At 41.0% G+C, this 25967-nt stretch overlaps 1 protein-coding gene and 1 non-coding gene across 3 annotated transcripts in view; one reads left to right on the top strand and one right to left on the bottom strand.

The window, feature by feature from the left end:
• The window catches only part of ABCC4 (ATP binding cassette subfamily C member 4 (PEL blood group)), a 292733-nt gene extending 267962 nt beyond the window's left edge, over positions 1 to 24771 (top strand). For both annotated transcript variants that reach the window (XM_007960695.3, XM_073014436.1), the window contains 2 exons: positions 8205 to 8339; positions 22922 to 24771. In XM_007960695.3, the coding sequence (XP_007958886.3) occupies positions 8205 to 8339; positions 22922 to 23029 (243 nt within the window). In that variant the 3' untranslated portion in view covers positions 23030 to 24771. The remainder of the gene's footprint in view (positions 1 to 8204; positions 8340 to 22921) is intronic.
• Positions 24772 to 25269: 498 nt separating this feature from the next.
• LOC119627594 (U6 spliceosomal RNA) lies at positions 25270 to 25374 on the bottom strand. The gene has a single exon (XR_005243793.1). It is a non-coding gene; the product is annotated as a U6 spliceosomal RNA (small nuclear RNA).
• Positions 25375 to 25967: the final 593 nt, after the last annotated feature.

The raw sequence follows: 25967 nt of genomic DNA, 5'->3' as shown, positions 1-25967 counted from the left end.
GCCTGGCCAACATGGTAAAACCCTGTCTCTCCTAATAATACAAAAATTAACTGGACGTGGTGGTGGGCGCCTGTAGCCTAAATGTGTCATATAGACTTCTTGTTGGGATTTGCTGTTACAGCATTGGTGATAGCTACTCCTTTTATTATCTAATGCTTGGAAGTGCTGTCAACTTAGAAGGTCTGATTAGTTAGGGAGACAGCAAGCAAGGACAGAACTTGGCAGACAAATCTGTTGGTCACTCCTAAATCTGATCAATCAGCATCAGACCACATAAATGTCTAGTTCACAAGCATCCCCTTGATCTTTTAGCGCTGTTACCATTATTGAAATGTGCCCATTAGTTTATTGCTTTATATACCAATCCCTCCAGGTAGCTTTTGAGAGCCTTAATTTTTTTCTCTCTGGATTAATGTCTTTATCTAAACTCTCAACATGGTTCTACAAAGCAATTTACAGTTGGCCCCTCCCTACCTTTTAGCCTTTCCTCACTCTGTTCTCTCTCTTTCCTTTGTAGTAAAAGCCACAGTGCTTTAGTTATTGTCCTTCAGTTCATCAAACGCAGCATTCACTGTTGTGGTCTTGCCCTCTCTACACCATGCACAATGGCGGCTTAGACTATGGTGTGAGCAGTGAAGATGGTGCAATGGATGGATTTGGAGTAAATAGCAAAGTAAAGTAACTGGACTGTGCTGGATTGAATGTGAGATTTGAGGGAAGACAGGGGGAGTCAGTCCTGGTTTCTCTGTTTGGGACCTGACTATCTGGATGAAACCTGGAAGAAATAAATTTGGAGAAGGGAGAGGCGAGCATTGCCTTGGAGGATGTAACTGTTGAGATGACCTTACATTTCGGCATGGAACTTTCCTTCTCACTCCCAACTCCATTAGTATCTCCATCTATGGCGATCTCTCCAGTGATATTAGGAGATCTTCCATTTAGGGCTTCCTGGCCATGAGGTCATCAGTGACATCACAGGAAGTCCTACTAGGAGGTGTAAATTTAAGTAAGGAGTCTTATTATAAGCTCTGAATTCTTCGTGAGAACTATTTTCCAATTTTTCTTAACAGGCAATGGCAGGATTCAGCCTCAGGGAACCCAGGAGACATGCATTCTGTAGCTTGAGATTGGGAACTGGCTTCTATGTTCCCTTGACCCCTAGCTGAAAGCTTCTCCCATATTCTAGAGCTTCTGATCATCAGCCACCTTTCAATTCAGGGGAACACCATAAATACCGTTCTTTCTCAGATCTTTGATTTTGGAGGTGGTTTTTTTTTCCCCCCTTGCTTGTTTGAGAGATATCTTTCCAGAAAACATGTGTTCTGTTCTGTTATTCTGAAAGCTGTGAAAACATAGAGACAAGTGAATCAGCTGCAAAGCTCAATGCTCCAGAGGGCAGGCTCAGGGAGTGGCTGGGGAAGTGACAGATGTTAATGAAGGACATAACCAACACTATTGTCATCATGCAGTCATGGAATTGCACGTGCCTAAGGTGTAATAATTACATTTTGTTGCATTGGTGAATACTTCTCCACAAAGACGGATGGATATGGTTTTGTTTACTGTAAGTAAATCAAACAAAAGGCTTGTTGGGAAACAACTGTGACCTAATTAATAGCTTTGTTTATGTGTTGACTCTCCAAAGGGATTTATCCAGTTTTGGTTCATTAAGTGCCATTAATGAGTTAAGCTTAGAATTTTATTTTATGAAGATGTTCTCTCAATTTTAACTTTATTAAACATGGTGTAGTCTTAATGACAGCTAATTTAATCTTGATTTGCTCAGTTGCCACAAAACAGTAGAGCAAGACAGACAAATTAGAAATCCTCTTTTTTTCTAATACGCACCACTATCTCCACATTAAAGACAGCTTCCTCCCTATAGTTTTTAGGATTAGCTGGTTACTTGTGACCTGTTTTCCTTTCAGCCAATAGCACAGCCTTTTCCTCCAGTCCCTGCACACCCGTCCTTACAGCACTCTGAATTCTCCCTGGTAGCGTGAGTGAACAAGGAATAAGCGAATCTGCAGTTAGATAATTCTTCGGGAGTGAATTACAGAAAACCAAAACCAGGACTCAGAAATTCAGATTGTAGCTCTTTTCTTTGTAGGCGGTCTTATGGGTGTGTAATGTATGTCTTTCTTTCTAAACCCAAATCTCTTTTTAGTAGAGTTTTCTCAGAGAAAACAAATGAGAAATCGTTCTAACAGAACCAGCTGGAGAAACACAACTCAAAGCTAACTTGAGTTTTATTTAAATTCTATGTTTCATCTTCATGGAACGTCTCTTTAAGAAACTGACAACGGCCACAATTAGAACATTTCAGAAGAGGAAAAATTACTTCTTAAAAACTATGCTGAGACATTTAATTAAAGTGTTCAGGGGGACAAAGAACTAATGTGAAGGTAGAAAGCACAAACTGGGGCTGGGCGTGGTGGCTTATGCCTGTAATCCCAGCATTTTGGGAGGTCGAGGAGGGCAGATCGCCTGAGGTCAGAAGTTCGAGACCAGCTTGGCCACATGGTGAAACACCGTCTCTACTAAAAATACAAAAAAATTAGCCAGGCATGGTGCCGTGTGCCCATAATCCCAGCTACTCGGGAGGCCGAGGCAGGAGAATCTCTTGAACCCAGGAGGCGGAGGTTGCAGTGAGCCAAGATCACGCCACTGCACTCCAGCCTGGGCAACAGAGTGAGATCCATCTCACAAAAAAAGGAAAAAAAGTACTAGGAGAATAAATACGCACAATTACAGAGCTTTGGGGAAGTGGCTGAGCGGGTCACTGGGACCTACCCTTCATTTTCCCCAGGTGAGAAGAATCATTTACTGTTTTAAGACCTGGGACAGGATTTTGAGGAATCTTTGCCACATGCCATAGTACCTTGTCCCAGAGAAGAGTCACAGGCACCCATTTTATGCGTGAAGGAACCAATTTCTAACATCAGATGACTCTCTGTACACCCCTTTCATCATGGCAGCCCAGAACTGACCTCTGAAATGGAAACCCTCCCAACCTCACTCTGCCTGTTGCTAAATGGGGTTTCTCTGTATTGCTTGCTGCCGTAGTGAAAGCTGTTCTGAGCGTTTCTTTTTCTATGGTCAGGCTTTTTTATCCTTCACCCTGTCCTGCCCCTCCCCTGTTCCTGAGGTCACCCCACTATCAGCGATGGCGTCCTGCCAATTAAATGGATTAAATTGTTTTGCAGTTGGTTCACTTAATTTTTATATCTAGGACAGCTACCTGGAATATCTGCAGATATGCAGGCCTGATAAACACATCTTCGTTGAGCTTATGTAACTGAGGAACTGACTAATGCATTCCAGTATAATGTGTTTTTCCTTGACCTTCTGGAGAGCAGCAAGTGATTTGAGGTTTGCATTGCTGGAGAGATCCTGGGGCGGCAGGACCGACATCAATGTGTGGCTTAGTTTATAGTTTTACTTGGGTAGAGGAAAGGTGAGGACCGAGCAGGAGAGTTCAGGACTGTTTTCATATAGGTACAAAAGATAGGAAGATACAAATTCAAGATTATACCCCTTTTTCTGTACAAAAAGAAAATTCAGAGTCACTTTATTTTGTTGTAAAAGATCCAGAATCTTTGGTCAAATTGGTAAATACAGATTGAGTTCCCTAATCTGAAATCTGAAATGCTCCTAAATCTGAAACTTTTTGAGCTCTGATGTGAAGCTTGTAGGAGACCCTCATTGGGGCATTTCAGATTTTGGATTTTCGGGTAAATATGCTGGATCTGTAAGTATGTATAATGCAAACATTGCAAAATTCAAAAGTATCTGAAATCCAAAACACTTCTGGTCCCAGGCATTTCGTAAGTATACTCAACATGTATAAAGGCTAAGCGGGTAAAGTTCTATTCTTAGCATTGTTTTCCGTGTGCATCCTAACTTGGCCCTTGTAGCATGTGATTGTTTCTTATTTTCTCTTTTCCATTATTTAATCTGGAGTCATGCCTTAGCCCTCATTCATGCTGTGTCTCCTTTTCGCTTTTCTCTCTCTTCTCTATAGCCATCAACTTGAGGCATGTGGTCCTCCAAGGCTATAGCCTGAATCCTGGCATCCCTATTCCTCCTTCCTTATCTGTTTCCCAGGGCCAGCTAGACTCTTTCTCTGCTGGACCTCACTCTGTGGTCTTACCAGACTGCACCACTGGTCAGTCACCCAATCGTGCCCTGAATTTCACTTCCTTTGTGTTTAACTTTTAGCCAGTGTGCATGGGGTGCCTGCTTACACGTCATGTGCAATGCCAGGCCTTGGAGATGCAACAGTGAACCAGAGCAGTCATATAACCCTGCCCTTGAGGAAGTGATCGGTGGGCTGTCAGACCTCTTGGTGTCTGGAATGACCACTGTCCTCCCATCCCTCACCTCCACCACCATTTCTGTGTGTCCAAGTCTGTCCATTCCTCAAGGGCCAGTTTGCTATTTTCTCCTCCCTGAAACTCCTCCTCAGAAATTTTGGCCAGTGGTGACTTCTGCTGCTGCTGAACTCCCACTTGTTTTGCCTTTTTTCTGGCATTCTTGTCACTTGAGTGTTTTCTTCTGTCTTTATTTTTTATTTTTTACTTTTTTTGAGTGTAGGCTTCCTAAAAGCAGGGGCTGGGACTTACCCATTTCTTCCTGTTCCACAACATCTAGCATAATAACATGAATGCAGAAAGTATGCAATAAATGTGTGCTGAATAAATTCAGCAATTCATGAAAGTTCATTTTCCAATGTGTTCTGGCCGAGTGTCCATTGCTCATTATTAATCCTGAAACTTTAATGAAGTTTGTTTTCTTGGGCCATGTGTGGTGGCTCACGCCTGTAATCCCAGCACTTTGGGAAGCCAAGCTGGGAGGATCGCTTTGAGCTCAGGAGTTTAAAACCAGCATGGGCAACATGGCGAAACCCCGTCTCTACAAAAAAACTAAAATTAGCCGGGCTTTGATGGCGTGCACCTGTAGTCCCAGCTACTCGGGAGGCTGAGGCTGGAGAATCGCTTGAGCCCAGGAGGTAGAGGTTGCAGTGAACTGAGATCGCACCACTGTACTCCAGCCTGGGTGACAGAGTGAGACTCTATTTAAAAAAAAAAAAAAATTATCTTCCTTTTCTGTGAGCATATGCCAGGCACACAGTAACAAACTAAGTCCTGGGTGTAATAGGACTCCAATTGCAGTGGAAAGTGAGTAGGTGAATTTTTTATGCTTGTAAGCATATTTTTCTTAAAATATGCAAAGTTATTATCCAAATAAAAAGGTGTCTTAAAAAATTGACTGTTTACAGTTCTCATTGCCCATATTTTACTTCCGAAAACAAAGAAACTGAAAGTAAATAAAAATGTACCTCTGGGAACTCACATGAAGAGGGAAGAAGACAGGTTTACACCTGGGTTCAAATTCCAGCTCTGCCATCTCCTAATTTGTGCAGCCTAGGCTAAGTTGTTTAACTTACTTGCACTTCCATCTTTATCTCTGGCTGTCAGCATCTTGATAGACTGTTTCTTGCTCATCTTTAAATCACCCATTCCTAAAACAGTACTTTGGAAAAAGACATTCACTCAACATTGCATGAATGGATGGAAGGAAAGAAATTACCTTATCCATTCTATTTTGGGAGTTTGCAGTGATGATTGTAAAAGCAGAGCATGTTCAACCCATTTTATTTTCCTTTTCAAGTTCACAAACTGATATTTTAGTTATGGGGTGCTTTCATTGATTTTTATGGTAGCCATACTCTTTGTTAGGTCATACTTATATGCCAAGGATGCCATGTCTCAAATCTTGCGAATTCATCTGTAGCTATGATAATCCAGTTCATTATAAGATACTACATTTTGGGGGTTATTTTGGGTTTTTTGGGGTTTTTTTCTTTTCTTTTCTTTTCTTTTTTTTTTTTTTTTTTTGAGGTAGAGCCTCACTCTGTCGCCCAGGCTGGAGTGCAGTAGCACGATCTCGGCTCACTGCATCCTCCACCTCCTGGGTTCAAGTGATTCTCATGCTTCAGCCTCCCGAGTAGCTGGGACTACAGTTGCACACCACCATGCCCAGCTAATTTTTGTATTTTTAGTAAAGATGGTTTCGAACTCCTGGCCTCAAGTGATCTGCCTGCCTTGGCCTCCCAAAGTGCTCAGATTATAGGTGGGAGCCACTGCACCTGGCCTATATTTTGTTTTAATGAGTATCAAAAAAGTATTAAAGAGGTCGGTTTTATTTTATATTTTTTAAGTGTGAAACCTTATAGAAGTTAAAATTTTAAGTTCTAATAAATTATTAAGGTCATGGTTCTATCACCCCCAAACTCAAAAACTCTCCTAACAAATAAAATGCCATTGCTAAGTTGTTGATATTTATAAGGCTTAAAGTATTTTGACCAAAATGATCTTTCTGTCATTTTAATTATTAATCTAATAATAATAATGCTTTTTCCTGGCTCCGCCTTTTTAGATTCTGGTCAGTTTTGAGAACTCCTGGTCTCAGTGGCATTCATGTGTTTTCAGACAATGAGAGGGAATCTGGAAAGATTATTACTAGTCACTCAAATGTGAATAAATTTAGTAGGAATTTGGACAAGGACCAAATAGTAGTAGGACTTTCTTTCCATTAAACATTATGTAGAGTCTTTACAGAGAACTCACTCGCTATCAACTCTGTGGGAATAATTTTTAAAAGTTTACTTGTTGCTTTTGCAGACTAAAACTTCATCATTTTAGAAAGTAATTTGATTCACTTATCTATTTAGTCTTTAGCGTTAGAGAGACCTGTATTTTTAAATTGCAGATTTTTTCCTTCATCATCAGGAGGAGTGGTTATGCTCTGTAATGCTATGCTTAAGGAAAATTACACATTTGGGGTATCTAAATTGGCATGCCAAATTATAGGACATTTTAATTATTATGTGGATGTGACAGATTCAATTATTCTTGAACTCTTTTGAGAAAGCTGCCCTTAGCAGTGATTCACAGTAGTAAACAAAAGATTAACAGGAAAATGCCCTTTATGAGGCTTAATAAATGTGTCCGATTAAATACCATGGGACGGAATTAACTGCAATGTCTACATGTAGGAAAACATCCTGTGTCCTGCTTGGAGGTTCAGCATATTCTCTTAAGATAAATTTACTCTAAATGTGGCCTAAATGAAGAACTAAGTGCCACTTAACATCAGAACTGTTTTCTTAGGTACGTCATTTGTGCCAATTGTTCAGACTCTTTCTTCCCTCTGAAACCATTAACCAAAGCCACTAATAAGTAGAAATGCAGAGTTAAGAGCCCCTTCCTCCCTCTTTCAATTTCCAGTGGACATATTAATGAGCAATAAAGCAGCTAAAAGGCAAGCAGCTGAAGAAAGAGAAAGAAGCAAAGAAAGGTGATTGGGAAAACAGATATTCCGCCCTCAGCAATGCCGATTGGGCTGCCTCATGTGTCATGTGGGCTGTGATCACAGGAATTTGGAGCTCAATTTCTTAATCGCTTCTTTAGTCTTATCCAAAGAGAAAATTGGATTTCTAGAGATTTCTTCTGTGCAGAGAGCAATTATGCTAAAGCTGCTTAGGTAACAGCTTTTCTGGCCAACCTTTCTCTCTCGGAATAATAAAGTACACCCAGAGCCGATTTCAGAATGCACCTTAATCTCACCATCCACAGTTTAGCCCCTCTTAGCAGCTGACATGTTCTAGAACCTTAAAGAAATTCCAGAAGCATTTACTTCTTTTCCAAATATTGCTTAGAGTCTATGAAACTGGCTCGGCAATTAATTTACTGTCAGGTCTTTCCCATCTGTTTTTTATGACATTACCCTACCTTGTAGATCAACTGAATTTGACTTTCTTAAATCAAGAAGTTTCCCAACTCTGATCATATGTATAAATACCCTTCAATGCTGAGAGTCTGAGAGTTAAAAGCACTAAGTAATGATAAGAACCCAAAATGCCTTTGGCAGAATATAAAATGCCACAGGACTGCTGAGTGCCCAGAATAATAGTCTAGAACTTTCATTTTCTTCCTTTCCTATAACATTATAGTAATAAAAGGTCAGGTTAGGCCTTTCTTTGCTTCGTAAAACAGGGTAATCAAACCATTTAAACACCATCCAGGCCTACCACCCAAACAGATTCTCTCCCTCTCCTGCCCCTTTCCGAAATATTGTCTGTTATAATATGTTACTGCAAAACATCGTGTTTCAATGGGTTTCTTTCTGCTGATTAACAGGTTTTAGATTCAGGAAGACTGAAAGAATATGATGAGCCATATGTTTTGCTACAAAATAAGGAGAGCCTATTTTACAAGATGGTGCAACAACTGGGCAAGGCAGAAGCCGCGGCCCTCACTGAAACAGCAAAACAGGTGAGCGTGCTCCAGGGAGTTGTAATTAAAGTTTGTCTCAGCAGCTCCTTCCGCACAATTTGGCACCGTGGGTATGGTAACAAGCACTGTGTACCCTTTTCAATTATAAGCCTGCAGAGACAAAGCTTCACGACTGGGCCTTAACGGCACGTCCCGGGTTGAAGTCAGGTCTGCAAAGAGTCGGCAGAAGCGGGTAGGGGTTGGGGGGTCGAGTGTGTGCACATATGTGTGTGTGCCGTGTGCCCAAGAAGCAGAAAGGTGTTAGACCAGACTTTTTACACATTTAGACTCTATGGGTTCAGATTCTCATAGAAAAAGGCATAGAGCACATAGTACTTATGTTCTGCAGACCCATTGCATTTCATTCTTACTGATAGGCAAATGCCATTGAGGTACATACAGGAGATTTAAGAGTTTGAGCAAAAAGTGTGGGCTATTGTTTATTGCTGTAGAATGATCTACCTAGAAAATGTTCTACTTAGACCTACCTAGATTGCTTTTGGTTTCTGGTTTCTGTTTTATATTATTATTATTGTTATTATTTTGAGGCGGAGTCTTGCTCTGTTGCCCAGGCTGGAGTGCAGTGGCACAATCTTGGCTCACTGCAAGCTCCGCCTCCCGGGTTCACGCCATTCTCCTGCCTCAGCCTCCCGAGTAGCTGGGACTACAGGCGCCCGCCACCACGCCCAGCTAATTTTTTGTATTTTTTAGTAGAGACGGGATTTCACCGTGTTAGCCAGGATGGTCTTGATCTCCTGACCTTGTGATCTGCCCGCCTCGGCCTCCCAAAGTGCTGGGATTACAGGCGTGAGCCACCGCGCCCGGCCAAGTTTCTGTTTTATTACTTGTAAAGAAAACTCCTACATAATACTCTCACTGTTGCCCTGGGTTTCCCCCTCATTCTTCATTGTTTAGAATTAGGCCCATATCGCCCATATGCTTCCTCTACCTTCTATAAGATGCAATTGCCAGGCCGGGTGTGGTGGTTCATACCTGTAATCCCAGCACTTTGGGAGGCTGAGGCAGGCAGATCACCTGAGGTCGGGAGTTCGAGACCAGCCTGACCAACATGGAGAAATCCCATCTCTACTAAAAATACAAAAATTAGCCAGGAGTGTTAGTGAATGCCTGTAACCCCAGCTACTCAGGAGGCTGAGGGAGAAAAATCGCTTGAACCCGGAAAGCAGAGGTTGCGGTGAGCCAAGATCACACCACTGCACTCCAGCCTGGGCAATAAGAATGAAACTCCGTCTCCAAAAAAAAAAAAAAAGAACAAGATGTTATTGCCATCAGGACAAATCAAGAATTTATGATATGTTACAGTTATAACCTGAATAATCCTTGAAGTATGTTTATAAGGCATTAAAGACACGCAGGCTACATGATCACTTTCCAACAATGGTGATGTGGAAGTATCTCATTCTACGGATGCGATAACCACAGTTTGATTTAAGGGACTTAGCCAGATGTCACGTGGTCACCTGTAATTCTTTCTTAAAATTCTGTGAGGTAAGAGTTGTATTGATGGAGGGAGGGAAGGAACATCCAATGTTCTTGGCTTAGGGTGGAATGAGACTTCTAGCAGTACATGGTGAGGCTCCCATCAAAACTGTTCATCTGTAGGCATTATAATATGGGTGTGATTTTCCTTCTTGATTGTTTTCTATATTTTTCAGGTTTTCAACACTGTAGGTAGAATAAAGTTGCTTGTTTGTATGTAATATTTTAAATATCTATTACAAACAACAGAATAAGAAAATAGGGGCCAACATGGTGAAACCACATGTCTACTAAAAATAAAAAAATCAGCCGGTTGTGGTGGCACATGCCTGTAATCCCAGCTACTTGAGAAGCTGAGGCAGGAGAATCACTTGAACCCGGGAGGTGGAGGTTACAGTGAGCCAAGATCGTGCCACTACACTCCAGCTTCGGCGACAGAGTGAGACACCATCTCAAAAAAAAAAAAAAAAAAAAAAAAGTCCAGTCATGGTGTCTCACACCTGTAACCCCAGCACTTTGTTTGGGAAGCCAAGGCACGTGGATCACAAGGTCAAGAGATAAAGACCGTCCTGGCCAACATGGTGAACCCCATCTCTACTAAAAATACAAAAATTAGCTGGGCCTGGTGGTGCACATCTGTAGTCCCAGCTACTCGGGAGGCTGAGGCGGGAGAACTGCTTGAACCTGGGAGGCGAAGGTTGCAGTGAGCAGAGATCGTGCCACTGCACTCCAGCCTGGCAACAGAGCAAAACTCCGTCTCAAAAAAAAAAAAAAAAAAAGAAAAAGAAAAAGAAAAAGAAAATATGTTCCCATATCTAACGGTATTTCTGTATTAAAGATTTTTCCAAGTAAAACCTAGGTTGCCTTCAGTTCCTGTTTCATCTCATTCTCCATAGAAGTGAGGAACTGTCCTTTCCACTGTCTGTAGGACATTTCTTTGAATCCTGCATTCATCCTCAAAACGGTTCTGTAAATGCCTTTGTGTGCACAGTATTACGCTGGGCACTAACAAATACGTTAAAGATGCCCCTAGTCATTGACAATATAAACCAAAGAATAGAGCAGAGCAGAGATTTGATTGATGTGCTGAGCCCTGATGGCGATGATGATGATGAGATGTGGCAGACAGGCACTGTGCACTTCTTATTATGCCTGTTTAAGAGGCTGAGACATAGAGAGGGAAGGAAATTGCCCACGATCTCGTAGCTAGCAGAATTATAGGCAGAGTCCAGATTCAAGCCTGGCTTTAGGGTCGACAAAACTGTGTTCTGAATTTTCGTAAGAATCACATTGTGTATGAATAAGAGGGAAGCTGTACTTGGAGCCCTATATTTCTTTTAAACCTGAAATTTACAGAATACTTTTATCTTCTAGAGTGTCTCCCAGCCAAAGCTTCCCTCATAAAACCCGATCAATCATTTGGGATTCCCTGTATAATCTAGTCACAAAAGAGCCAGGAACCTCAAAAACCCTTTTTTTTCTTTGGTACCTTAGGCGTTTCACATCAAAGAGATGTGTCCCTATCTATATATCAAAATACCCATTTAAAAAATATGTTATGTATTGGGCCGGGCGCGGTGGCTCAAGCCTGTAATCCCAGCACTTTGGGAGGCCGAGACGGGCGGATCACGAGGTCAGGAGATTGAGACCATTCTGGCTAACACGGTGAAACCCCGTCTCTATTAAAAAAAAAATACAAAAAAGTAGCCGGGCGAGGTGGCGGGCGCCTGTAGTCCCAGCTACTAGGGAGGCTGAGGCGGGAGAATGGCGTAAACCCGGGAGGCGGAGCTTGCAGTGAGCTGAGATCCGGCCACTGCACTCCAGCCTGGGCGAGAGAGCGAGACTCCGTCTCAAAAAAAAAAAAAAATATGTTATGTATTATCAAGACATGGAGTAATAAGAAATAGGTCATAGAATTTTAGCATGTTCCAACTAACATAAGATAATACAGTTCACCTTTGTTTTACAGATGAGGAAACTAAGGCCCCAAGAAGTAAGTGGGCCCAGACTAATTTATAGCAGAGACAGAATTAGGAATCTTTTTTTAAATCAACGTTTAATGCAAGCATAACATACATGTGGAAAGGGACATTGGTCATAGAATTTGAAATCTCAATTACTGGTCCAGTAATCTTCCATCTAATTCAACAATATTAATGATCACTTACATTCGTATAGTTTTTATAATTTATTTTACACTGTTTACATAGTTCTTGCATGTATGATTCTACTTAATCCTCACAGCAGTCTGTAAGTCTTACTGTATTGACAAGGATGTTGGGTCATGAGTCCTCATGTGGACACAGAGCTGGTCCGTGGAGAACAGAAGGCAGAAGGCTGATGTGTCCACCTAGGTCGTGTTCTGTGTCAAGCCTGAAAATGCTGCTCCTTGTCTCATTTGGTATCCAAGATGCAGCTAGTCGCCCAGATTCACACAGTGGCAGAATTTCCTTCCTGGATTTTAGTCCTGCCTAACCGCTGGCTCAGGTCACCTCTACAGAAAGACATAAGGAAATACACAGCTTGATTCTCATCCAAGTTGAATATCTTCTTGACATTTCTGCATACACTTGGTCCTCTTAGGAGAACAAGCTGTCAAAGTGTCAGCCTTTTAAATGTGCAAGCATCAAATATCAATGCATCATTCACAACTGTAACATCATGAGGATTAGTCTAAATCAACAAGCTTTTCGCTCTCACAGATTAGAATTCATTTATTGGAAAGAAAACTCAACATCTGGGAAAAGGTACTTCCAAGTCACGTATTCTTGACCACGTAGTTGCTTTCCTGAAAATGCTGGTGCAAGCAAAGCCGAGTCTCTGTTTTGACTGACCTTTGCAGATGACTCAGGAAGTATTTTAATATTTTAAATTAAACTAAAATTACATTTTAAATTACAATTACATAATTACATTTCAGGGTGCTGAAAGGTGCACTGGTTTGCTCAGGCTGCCATAGCAAAGTAGCACAGACTAGGTGGCTTAACCCATAGCAGTTTATGTTCTTATACTTCTGTGCTAGATTCGAATAAATGTCCTACAGACAGTGGAAAGGACAGTTCCTCACTTCTATGGAGAATGAGATGAAATAGGAACTGAAGGCAACCTAGGTTTTACTTGTATAAGTCTTTAATACAGAAATACAGAAATACCGTTAGATATAGGAACATATTTTCTTTTTCTTTCTTTTTTTTTTTTTTTTTTTGAGACGGAGTTTTGCTCTGTTGCCAGGCTGGAGTGCAGTGGCATGATCTCGGCTCACTGCAACCTCCGCCTGCAGATGGCTGTGTGTTCACAGGGTCTTTTCTCTGTGTATGCCTGTGTCCTAATCACCTCTTTCTGTAAGGACACCAGTCATATTGGATCAGGGCCCACCCTAAAGACCTCATTTTAACTTAATTACACCTTTAAAGACTTTCTCCAAATACAGTTACATTCTGATGTACTTGGGGGTTAGGACTTCAACATAGGAATTTAGGGGGATGCAAATCAGCTCATAACACAGGGTAAATGTCAATCATTGTCTTCCCTGATGAAGCAGACTGAATTTGAGGTTCCCAGTGAGTAACAGAGGTACCATTTTATCCACCTATGAAATCCCCAGATACAACTCAAAAGTTATGAAATCCTGGCCAGGCATGGTGGTTCACACCTGTAATCCCAGCACTTTGGGAAGTTGAAGCAGGTATATCACTTGAAGTCAGGAGTTCAAGACCAGCCTGGTCAACATGGTGAAATGCCGTCTCTACTAAAAATTAAAACATTAGCCAGGCATGGTGGTGCACGCTTGTAATCCCAGCTACTCGAGAGGCTGAGGCTGGAGAATCACTTGAACCCAGGAGATGGAGGTTGCAGTGAGCCTAGATCACACCACTGCACTCTAGCCTGGGCGACAGAGCGAGACTCCATCTCAGAAAAAAATATGGAGGGAGGGAGGGAGGGAGGGAGGGAGGGATGGATGGATGGATGGATGGATGGATGGATGGATCAGGATTGTAGTCCTGCTCCGGTTTCTTCACTGTTAACATGTATTAAATGAGATAGTGTATGTTTAAGTGATTCAAAGAATATAACACATTTTACAAATATAAGCAAATTCTGGCTATTGATGATAAAAGCTCAGTAATTTTTTAAGACTATAGACTGAACTCTTAGCTCCCAGTAATAGCAAAAGAAGTATCCACAGTTTTGTAGTTTTATAGACTAAATAATTACAAATTATTTTTAAAAATCAGCTTACCAAGTGATATATGCTCATGTTACAAAATTCAAAGCATTGATAGTTTTGCAAAAAACTTTAATAAGTAAAAAGTAAGTCACTCTGCCACTCCTGCCCTTCATCAGGCAGTTCCTCTGCCAGGTTTCAGCCCTGGCACCATCTTCTCCAGTTTTGTTGACGTATTCTGTGCATAAACAAGCATATGTGCATATATAGCTTTTCTGGTTTTTGAGCACAAATGATAGCTATTCTTTATGTTTTTTTCACTTAATATTATATTCCATATTATATCAATACATATAGTTACCTCATTTTATTATATATGTATATTTTTTATTAGCTCTGTGTATGTGTGTGTGTGTATATATATACATGTGTATATATATATTTAAAGCAGTTTCTGTTCCCTGTTTCCTGTTCCCCAGGCTGGAGTGTAATGGTGCAATCTCAGCTCACTGCAATCTCCATCTCCTGGGTTCAAGTGATTCTCCTGCCTCAGCCTCCCAAGTAGCTGGGATTACAGGCGCCCACCACCATGCGCAGCTAATTTTTTTGTATTTTTAGTAGAGACAGGTTTTTTACCATGTTGGCCAGGCTGGTCTTGAACTCCTGACCTCAGGTAATCCACCCACCTTGGCCTCCCAAAGTGCTGGGATTACAGGGGTGAGCCACTGTGCCCGGCCAGTTACCTCATTTTTTTAATGGCTACCTAGTATTTATACTTTTTCCACTCTGTACTTTTCACTTTTCCCAATTAACTTCCAATTAAGTTAGCTATTTTTGTTTTTTTCCGGTGAATGACTTATTAGATTTATTTACTAGTTTATATTCTGTTTTCCAGTTGATCAGTTCCTGCTTTTACTGCGTTCATTTTTTGGTTTTTCTTGTTGCTTCTTCTTGAATGCATTTGTATTCATTCTTTTTTCCTTAGTATTTTAATGCTGTGAATTTCTATATTCTATAGGTTTTGGTATGTAGTGCTTTCATTCATAGTTTATTTCTTTATTTATATATTCTGCAATTTGGATTTTAATTTTCTCTGCCCCAGAAATTATTGAAGAGGGAAGTTTTTAAAACTTTTTGGTGGTAGGGGTTTGTTTTTTCTGTTCTTTTTTTTTTTTTTTACTCATCAGTTTCCTTTTCATTGTATGTCATCCATACCCTTTCTATCCATTTGGAATTTTCTTTGTGTCCTAGTTTTTCTGGATGTTCTTTGGGCATTGAAAAGATGATGTTATCTGTTTAAGGTATAGAGTTTAATGAGGTTTAATTAGTTCTACGTTGTTAATTATGTTCTTATTAATCCTTATTTGTATTGGTCTATTTTCTGTGACTTGGATCTAGAGGTGAATTAGTTTCATACTGTACATATTTCTCTCTGTATTACCTGTCGTTTTTGTTTTGGTAATTTTGATGCTATGGTTTTCAGTCCACAGATGTTCATAACTTGGGTTTCCACTATGAGTTATATTTCCTGCCATTTTAACATGCCTGTCTTTGATTCATGTAATGGTTTTGGTCCTAAATCCACGCTGGTTCAAAACTAGATTGGGTCGCATGCTTTTACTTTGTTTTCTTTGTCTGGTATATATGGGATTGTCTTTGAATAGCCAAAAGTGTGTCTCCTGTATATGACGTGGTTAGGTTTTACGCTGAGATTTAATCTTAGCCTTTGTTTTTAATAGATGATTTTAGTACATTTACATTTGTTGAGATTATAAGTATGTTTTGTCTTAGTTCTGTCATGTTATGCTTTCAGTTTTTTTGTATTCATTTTTACCTTTTAATTTGTAGTAGATTATTTTTGCTTCTTTGAATATTGTTTTGTATGTGTTCCTTTTGTTTCCTCTAACTGCTGTTTCTTTATTGACTCCCCATTATAAACAATGACAATTGTTTATATTCTCTCTCCATCCTACCCACCAAAATTTAGCTTAGTTTTTCTTCTATTTGCCTTCAAGCCTCAAATATACTTAAGCCTCTGTTTTTTGACTTTTCTTTAACTGATACTTTCTCCATCTTTCAGTTAGCTAAAGTTTATCCTTCAGTACTTTTTAAACTTCAGGCTATAACCCATTAGTGGTGCTGTGAAATCAATTTGGTCCATCATGACTAGTGTGTTTTAAGATGTAAAATAGAATAGAATGGAATAGAAGAAAAATAACAATGTGTCTTTCATAGTAGTGGTAGTATTTTCTGAAATGCTTTTCAGTATAGATACAGATATAGATAGTGGATGTGTACCAAGTCCCCGTGTACAGTGAAATGTGCCACCCATTACTGTGGGTGGCAGTTTAAGAAAAAAAAAGTTGCAAAACAATGCTCTATACCATCTTAAAGGGAAAGTTTCCTTGGAACTTAGAATCCCTGACTTACTGCATGTCTGAAATCTTTGTTCCTCTCTGATTTAAATGTGGTGGTTATACCATGGCACACATTTACCTAGGTGACAAACCTGCATGTTCTGCACATGTATCCTGGAATTTAACATAAAATAAAAATTTTCAAAAAGTGGTAGTTATAAAATTACTGGGTCACACCTTCTTTCATTTAGTATGTTGCAACCTTTGCTCTAAGGTCTTCTCATGTTGTCTATTCATATGGAGACATCTATGACCACGTTTGACATAACTCGGCCTTTTTTCTTTCTTTTTTTCTTTTTTTTTTTTTAAATTATACTTTAAGTTCTAGGGTACATGTGCACAACGTGCAGGTTTGTTACGTATGTATACTTGTGCCATGTTGGTGTGCTGCACCCATCAACTCGTCAGCACCCATTATACCTCATTTACATCAGGTATCACTCCCAATGCCATCCCTCTCCCTTTTTTCTTTTTTGAGACAGGGTCTTGTTCTGTCGTCCAGGCTGGAGTGCAGTGGCACAATCATAGCTCACTGGAGCCTTAACCTCCCTGGCTCAAGCAATGCTCCCTTCTCAGCCTCCCTTAAAGCTGGAACTAGAGGCACATGTCACCATGCCTGGCTAATTTTTTTTCTTCCCCCATAGAGACGAGGTCTCACTATGTTTCACACGCTGGTCTTGAACTCCTGGGTTCAAGCCATCCTCCCACCTTGACCTCCCAAAGTGCTGGGATTACAGATGTGTGCCACTATGCCCAGCCAGATCTTTTTTCTTGTATGCTAAAAGAGTCATTGGTTTTCCTGGGACATTATCGTGTAGTCTTTCAGACTTTTGATTCAAGTTTACTTTTGTTTCTGGAAGTTTACTTGAATTATCCTTGCATTTTTTTTTTATTAGATTATATTCTCTTCTTTACAAATATCTATCGTGTATACGTTTTCTGTCCCTTGTCTATTTTGTAAAGCTATTTTCTCCTTAATCCTTTTTAGTGCTTTATTAACTTTTAGTTATTTTGTTTATTTGCTCAATCCTATCCTGTCTCATACTGTTTTTTCACCATTGGCTAATCTTCGTGCTGCCTTCAGTAGAAATGTCATTTATTTTTTATTTTTCCCTTTTTGAGACAGTCTCCCTCTATTGTGCAAGCTGGAGTGCAGTGGCATGCTCTCGGCTCACTGTACCCTCCAACTCCTGGTTCAAGCAATTCTCATGCTTCAGCCTCCCAAGTAGCTGGGATTACAGGTGTGTGCCACCACAACCAGCTGATTCTTATAGTTTTAGTAGATACAAGTTTTCGTTAGGTTGGCCAGGCTGGCCTCGAACTCCTGGCCTCAAGTGATCCTCCCACCTCAGCCTCCCCAAGTGCTGGGATTACAGGTGTGAGCCACTGCACCTGGCCCATTTCTTTGATATTTTCACTTTTCTCTTCCACTTCACTGTTGACCACTGTCAACTCATACTTCAGCATCTTCTGTTGCTCTGCCATGTTTTCCTGTATTTTTGTATCTCTGTTATGCACAGCCTGATCATTCTGCTGCATTTTCTTTGAATATATTATATTCATAAAGTTTATGTGCTCAACATTTGTCCTGTGTTTATCTTATTTCATTTCTTATTTGTATATTTTCCAAGCCCTGTACTACTCTTAAAATTATAATAATAATGATTATTATTCCTACTTCTCACCTGTGAATAAAATGAACTCTTCCTAGACCAGATAGTTGCAGGATAGTTGTGGCTAGGACCTTGTTTCTGGCTAAAGGGAATTTTCTGTGCTTAATGTAGAAGTACTTTATGACCCAGAGAGGCTGTGTGTGTCGCAGGGGGGAGGTGAGGGGGTTTTGTGTGTGTGTGTGGGTGTGTGTATGGGTGTGTGGTGGGGGTGTGGGTGTGTGTGAAGGGGTGTGGGTGTATGGGTGTGTGGTGGGTGTGTGTGGCGATGTGGGTGTGTATGGGTGTGTGGTGGGGGTGTGGGTGTGTGGGGGGTGGGTATGTGAGGGTGTGTGTATGGGTATGTGGTGGGGGTGTGGGTGTGTGGGGGGTGGGTATGTGAGGGTGTGTGTATGGGTATGTGGTGGGGGTGTGGGTGTGTGGGGGTGGGTATGTGAGGGTGTGTGTATGGGTATGTGGTGGGGGTGTGGGTGTGTGGGGGGTGGGTATGTGAGGGTGTGTGTATGGGTGTGTGGTGGGGGTGTGGGTGTGTGTATGGGTGTGTGGTGGGGGTGTGGGTGTGTGTATGGGTGTGTGGTGGGGGTGTGGGTGTGTGGGGGGTGGGTATGTGAGGGTGTGTGGTGGGGGTGTGGGTGTGTGGGGGGTGGGTGTGTGGTGGGTGTGTGGTGTGGGTGTGTGGGGGGTGGGTATGTGAGGGTGTGTGGTGGGGGTGTGGTGGGGGTGTGGGTGTGTGGGGGGTGGGTATGTGAGGGTGTGGGTATGGGTGTGTGGGTGTGGGTGTGTGGGTATGTGAGGGTATGTGTGTATGGGGGTGTGGTGGGGGGTGTGGGTGTGCATGGGGGGTGTTTATGGGGGGTGGGTGTGGGGGGTGTGGGTGTGTGTATATGGGGGCGTGGTGGGGGGTGTGGGTGTGTGGTGGGGGTGTGGGTCGGGGTGTATGGGGGTGTGTGTGTATGGGGGTGTGGTGTGGGTGTGGTGTGGGTATCAGTGTGTATGGGGGTGGGTGGGTGTGGGGGTGTATGTATGGGTGTATGGTGGGGGGTGTGGGTGTGTGTGGGGTGGTGGGTGGGTGTGTGGGTGTGTGTGGGGCTTTGTGGGTAGGTGTGGGGTGTGGGTGTGTATGGGGGTATGTGGATGGGTGGGTGGGTGTGCTGGGTGTGGGGGGTTATGTGTATGGGTGTGTGGTGGGGTGTGTGGGAGTGTGGGTGGGTGTGTGGGGGTGTGTGGTGGGGGTGTGTGGGTGGTTGTGGGGGTGTGGGTGGGATGGGTGTGTGGGGGGGTGGGGGAGCTGGGTGGGAGTGGGGGGGGTGTGGGTGGGTGGGGGTGTGTATGTGAAATTGAGAATGCATGTTTTGGCTTTCTTCCTCCTTAGCTTACAGAATTGGGCAATTGCAATCTCTCTTCTGCCAGGACTTCACCAATGTACATAGGTCAAAGATGTTTCTTTTTGATTGTTTATTGACATACCTTAGTGTTCCTCCAGTTAATTGGAGAACTTTACTTTCCTATGATTGTTGAGGCCTGCTCTTCATAGACATCTTCTCAGCCTTGCCACAGCTCCACTGGTTCCAGTTGCATATGGCAGCCCTTCATGATACTTTACCATTCAGGCTCTCCTAATTTCACAAAGATTTAGCTTATTTTTTATTAATGAATATCTTTGATGCTTAGAGTGGTTTCTGAAAGGGAAAAGAGAGAAAATTCATTACTCCATTATCTTAAAAGCAAAAGTCCTTTCTAAGTCTCCATTACTCTTTGACTTTGACAATATTCATGCCAATTATGTACACCAAAATTAGACTGGCTTTAAAAATGATGAACTTGAGGCCATGAGAGTTACTGTGATTGAATTAGGGCCATACATATCAGTAAAAATGAACTGACAGGGTCTTGAGCCTGAATTCAACACATCAGATGGTATCTTAGGAATGCAGTGTCAATCAAAGCCCAGTCGCTCTCCTTTGTCCACATGGGGGAGCTTGTATTGCTCTGTTGATTTTAGTAAAATCTAGCTCTGTTATGGTGGCTTCACTGATGAGCTAGAGTTTAAATACTGAACTTAGTTTCAACCTACATTAGAGGAACTATAATGGAGCAAACTCAAGAAAAGAAGGAAAAGAGGGACAAGGTTTCCCATACTCACTGATACTCTTCTTGCCACAAACATGAATGCTTATGGCATTGTCTTCCTTAAGCTTCACAGTCCTTCTAACCTGCTGTTATTATCCCCTTTTGACACATGAAAATGCTAAAATAAAAGAAGCTGAGTAACTTTTAAAAAAAATTTTTATTTATTTATTTTTTTTGAGACAGAGTCTCACTCTGTCACCCAGGCTGGAGTGTAGTGGTGTAATCTTGGCTCACTGCAATCTCTGCCTCCTGGGTTCAAGTGATTCTCCTGCCTTAGGCTCCTGAGTAGCTGGGACTACAGGCGTGCACCACCATGCCTGGCTAATTTTTGTATTTTTAGTAGAGATGGGGTTTCACCATGTTGGCCAGGCTGGTCTCAAGCTCCTGACCTCAAGTGATCCGCCTGCCTTGGCCTCCCACACTGCTGAGCTTACAGGCGTGAGCCACCGCGCCCGGCCCGAGTAACTTTTCAAAGCCACCAGTTCAAAGGTGTTCATACTCCGACTTCTATGATCTTTTAGTTCTGCCTTTCTGCCTCCCAGGTTACCATCTTCACTCAGTTGATTTGTCTCAGCCACAGCTTTGGGATTCTGTAAAGATAAAAGATGCACCAGAGGATTTCCTAGATGCTTTGTCTTCATCCTTCAAGCCAGGCGATACTGCCACGTTCTGTGTACTTAGGGGCCACTTCTCTGAGCAGCGTTCATCATGACACCCAACACTAATGCGGCAGGTTTTCAATCTGTTGTCTGTAGCCATTAATCAGTTCCTGTGACGTAGGCTATTGTTATCTCATGTTACAGATGAGGCAGCTGGTAGAGAGAGTGGTTAGGTAATTTTTCCAGGATCAGCAATGAATCTCCAGAGAGCTGAGACTGGACCTGTCCATCCCAGACATAGCTTACAACATGAGGGCTTTGCTAAAAGTGGTTCAGTAATCTCAACTCCCTTCATCACCTGCACTGTAAAAAAGATGTTTTATCTCACCTGTGTTGTTACCCATAGTGTGTTATAAAACCTGGTAGCAGAAGAGAAAAAGAAAGGTCAAATCAAAGACTATATACACAGGATTTGTTTTTGACTAAGCATTTCAGACCATGAAGCTAAGACCATTTGGGTTTAAAATTGCTAATAACAACACTTTCTTTATATAAAAAAAATACATCAAGAGGGTTACACAGAAGGAAGCATCCTATTTGGGGAAGGCTATCAAGCAGTAGAAAGTGATGTGAATATCTATTTGTTCTTTTGGTTGTTTTTAGTTTCACTAAGGAATAGCCTTTTTGGAGTACATAAATCTATAACCGCACAAAATATGGCTAGCTTAAAAAAGTGGGAGAGGGAGATGATATGAAATTATCCCCTGAAAAGTCTTGTTTTTGAACACTTGCATTATAATGGAAATAGCCTCAGGTTTCCTCTGGTAGCATTCCAGCATTATTGGACGATTTATTTTCTCCTTAAGTGACATTTTAATATATAGTGTGTTATATGTAATGTTTCTGGAGTAACAAGCATGCAAGAAGTGAGAGAAAAAGTACACTTAATATGTAGGCAGGTGTCTCAGCACTTTCTTTTTTGTATGTGAAGCCCATTATCTCCAGTGATAACTCTGTCGACAGCACCCACAAATATACTCGGAGCAAGATTTTATAAAATAGATCCAGCATCGTATGACTAAGAGACCCAGCTGACACGTGTCAGCCTCAGATAGTTGCTACATTTTCTGTTTTAAAGACTCAAACAAAACTTTTCACATTCTTCTTTGGGGGGAAAAAAAATTACATTTGAAGTCCTTTTTCACCCAAACACATTTTGAGATAAGAGCTCACAAGTCTTGACATTATTTCATTTTGTTATGCGCATCTGTCAAGGAACCAAGATACGATACAGCTACTAAAAACTGATGATCGCGGAACAGAGAAACTTGACAGCATTTCATTTCCTTTATGTTCTGATTATACATTTATCAGAAAACCTGTATCTCTTCTAGTTCAGCTAGAAATTGCAAGAATTCAGGAACTCAAAGGCTTGGCAAAGAACTGTCCTATTATTTGGTATCATCTTACATTTTAGAGAAGTTGCTTGGTGGAGTCATTGTTAAAGCTTTTGCTTCTCTTTTCATTATTGTGGGCCACTATCCACAGACCACATTTCTATAGGCCCTATAACTGCTTTGCCGCACAAATTAAACGCCAGGATGTTTCATACATATACGCCAGCATTTCAATGCTTGTCAATCAGAGTTTATAAAATATAGGGATTACAACTTGATATTAACATCCACATCTATTGTGCTCATTTTATGTGTGAAAATGAGAAACCCTCGTGCAGACGCTAGATTTCCCAGCCTCTTTGTCACCCTGTTTTTAATTTGTCTCCAGGTTTTGAGTCAGTAAAATGATTCTGCTTATCAATTTCATACAGAGATAAAACATATCTATGAATCAGAGTGATCGGAACTAAAATGGATCTACAGGTTGTTTGGCATTCAACCCAGCCCTGCTGAGGGTTCCAGTGAGGCTAATTCCTCTGTACAGTCCATTCATCCCTGTTCTTAAATTGTGCCTCAGTGAGGGATATGATCTGCTTCACATGAAGAAGTGGACACAGAAGTGCATTGTTTCAGGGAGGAGGACTTTAAAATTTTGAAACATTCTTTTTATGCTTGCCTTTTTTCTTTCTTTCTTTTTCTTTCAGGTATACTTCAAAAGAAATTATCCACATATCGGTCACACTGACCATATGGTTACAAACACTTCCAATGGACAGCCCTCGACCTTAACTATTTTCGAGACAGCACTGTGAATCCAACCAAGACGTCAAGTCTGTTCCGAAGGTGTTTTCTGCTAGTTTTTGGACTATGTAAACCACATTGTAATTTTTTTACTTTGGCAACAAATATTTATACATACAAGATGCCGGTTCATTTGAATATTTCTCCCAACTTATCCAGTGATCTCCAGCTCTAACAAAATGGTTTATTTTTATTTAAATGTCAATAGTTGTTTTTTAAAATCCAAATCAGAGATGCAGGCCACCAGTTAAATGCTGTCTATCAGGTTTTGTGCCTTAAGAAACTACAGAGTCAAAGCTCATTTTTAAAGGAGCAGGACAAAGTTGTCACAGGTTTTTGTTGTTGTTGTTTTTACTGCCCCAAAATTACATGTTAATTTCCATTTATATCAGGGATTCTATTTACTTGAAGACTGTGAAGTTGCCATTTTGTCTCATTGTTTTCTTTGACATAACTAGGATCCATTATTTTCTCTGAAGGCTTCTTGTTAGAAAATAGTACGGTTAAAACCAATAGGAACAACAAAAAGAAAAAGTTTGCGACATAGTAGTAGGGAGTATGTAACCCTTACTCTCCACCAAAAAAAAAAAAAAAAGGGATATATGTTTAAAGGATAGAAGGACAATATTTTATCATATGTTCTAAAAGAGAAGGAAGAGAAAATATTACTGTCTCAAAATGGAGGCCCTTAAAGGTGCTTTGATACTGAAGGACACAAATGTGACCGTCCATCCTCCTTTAGAGTTGCATGACTTGGACATGGTAACTGTTGCAGTTTTAGACTCAGCATCGTGACACTTCCCAAGAAGGCCAAACCTCTAACCGACATTCCTGAAATACGTGGCATCATTCTTTTTTGGATTTCTCATTTATGGAAGGCTAACCCTCTGTTGACTGTAAGCCTTTTGGTTTAGGCTTTATTGAAATCCTTTCTAAATTGCATGAATAGGCTCTGCTAACATGATGAGACAAACTGAAAGTTGTTGCAAGCATTGACTATAATTATGCAGTATGTTCTCAGGATGCATCCAGGGGTTCATTTTCATGAGCCTGTCCAGGTTAGTTTACTTCTGACCACTAATAGCATTGTCATTTGGGCTTTCTGTTGAATGAATCAACAAACCACAATACTTCCTGGGACCTGTTGTACTTTATTTGAACTGTGGGTCTTTGATTTTTCTTGATGGTGGTGGCTGCAACATGTTGAGTTCAGTTTACTAAAGGTTTTACTATTATGGTTTGAAGTGGAGTCTCATGACCTCTCAGAATAAGGTATCACTTCCCTGAAATTGCATTTATGTATATAGACATGCACACGTGTGCATTTGTTTGTATACATATATGTGTCCTTCATATAGCAAGTTTTTTGACACATCAGCAGAGAGCAACAGATGTTTTATTGAGTGAAGCCTTAAAAAGCACACACACAGCTAACTACCAAAATACATTGACTGTAGTAGCTGTTCAACTCCTAGTACTTAGAAATAAATGTATGGTTAATGTTCAGTCCAATAAACCACACAGAGTAAACATTTACTAATAGTCATGGCTCATATTTTAGGTGATTGAAATTACAATGGTGATCATAATGAGGTTTGTTAAAACGTTAGCTATATTCAGAATGTCTATATGTTTATTTGGACTTTTGAGGTTAAAGACAGTCATATAAACATCCTGTTTCTGTTTTAATGTTGTCATAGAATTTTTTAATGAAACTAAATTCAGTTGAAATAAATGATAGTTTTCATCTCCATTCAGAGATCTGTATTTCTGTGCTTCGAGGGATTCCTGACTCATGTTCTTGCTGATGAATGCCAATGAGTTTTCCTGAGATCGAAAAATATGGGATCAAAGGATACCCTCTATCATCAACCGGTTCTCTTGGCGAATTAGGTGTACCAAATATTATAACGGGTAGATTTCAGTGGGTTTCAGACACTTTGAAGCGGTTGCTATTTAAACAAGTCCATCTGTACCCTTCTAGGAAGAAAGAGTATTCGCTTATGCCTCAGGCTTGAGCAGTATTAAATGGTTGAGATTTTTGCTTTTGGTTTTGGTTTTTAAGATGACTTTGTCCAAAACTAACAGGAAACGTCTATTGCTGTTACACTGAAATCACTATTAAATAATGATTCTCGAAGTGTGGTCCCTGGGCCAGCAGCATAGCACATCACCTGGGAACTCATTAGAAATGCACATTTTTGTGCCTCACCCCAGATCTACTGAATCAGAAACTCTGGTGGTGGGGACCAGGAATGTGCGTTTTAACAAGCCCTAAGGTGATTTTTTTTAAGGGGCCATACTAATCTTCTCTGTATCATTACAGTTTTAGTATATGTGCTACTGAAGCCAGCAACCTAAGTGTGATTCTGATGCAGGCTAAAGTCTGACCAGTACCATAAACTATAAAGAACTCTTAAAACTCATTAAGAAAAACACAGAAAGCCCAATTAGAAAAATGGATAAGAGATGTGAATGGGTATTTCACAAAAGAGAATATCCAAATGGCCTCCCAAAGTGATGGGATTACAAGCATGAGCCACCATGCCCAGCCTGGTATAGAGATTTCTAAAAAACAAACCTAAAAATAGATGTCCCTTATGGCTGGGCGCAGTGGCTCACGCCTGCAATCTGAGCTCTTCGGGAGGCTGAGGCAGGCGGATCACCTGAGGTCAAGAGTTCGAGACCAGCCTGGCCAATATGGTGAAACCCCATCCCTACTAAAAATATAAAAATTAGCCATACATTGTGGCGCATGCCTGTAATCCCAGCTACTCAGCAGGCTGAGGCAGGAGAATTGCTTGAACCCGAGAGACAGAGGCTGCAGTGAGCCGAGGTCACGCCACTGTACTCCAGCCTGGGTAACAAAGTGAGACTCTGTCCCAAAAAAAAAAAAAAAAAAAAAAAAAAAAAAATGGATGTACCATACAAACCAGCAATCCCACTAAC

The sequence above is a fragment of the Chlorocebus sabaeus genome, chromosome 3 (genome assembly GCF_047675955.1).
Source record: "Chlorocebus sabaeus isolate Y175 chromosome 3, mChlSab1.0.hap1, whole genome shotgun sequence".
Classification (NCBI taxonomy): domain Eukaryota; kingdom Metazoa; phylum Chordata; class Mammalia; order Primates; family Cercopithecidae; genus Chlorocebus; species Chlorocebus sabaeus.
Note: the sequence above shows the minus strand (reverse complement) of the source record. Positions and strands in the feature narration are given on the sequence as shown.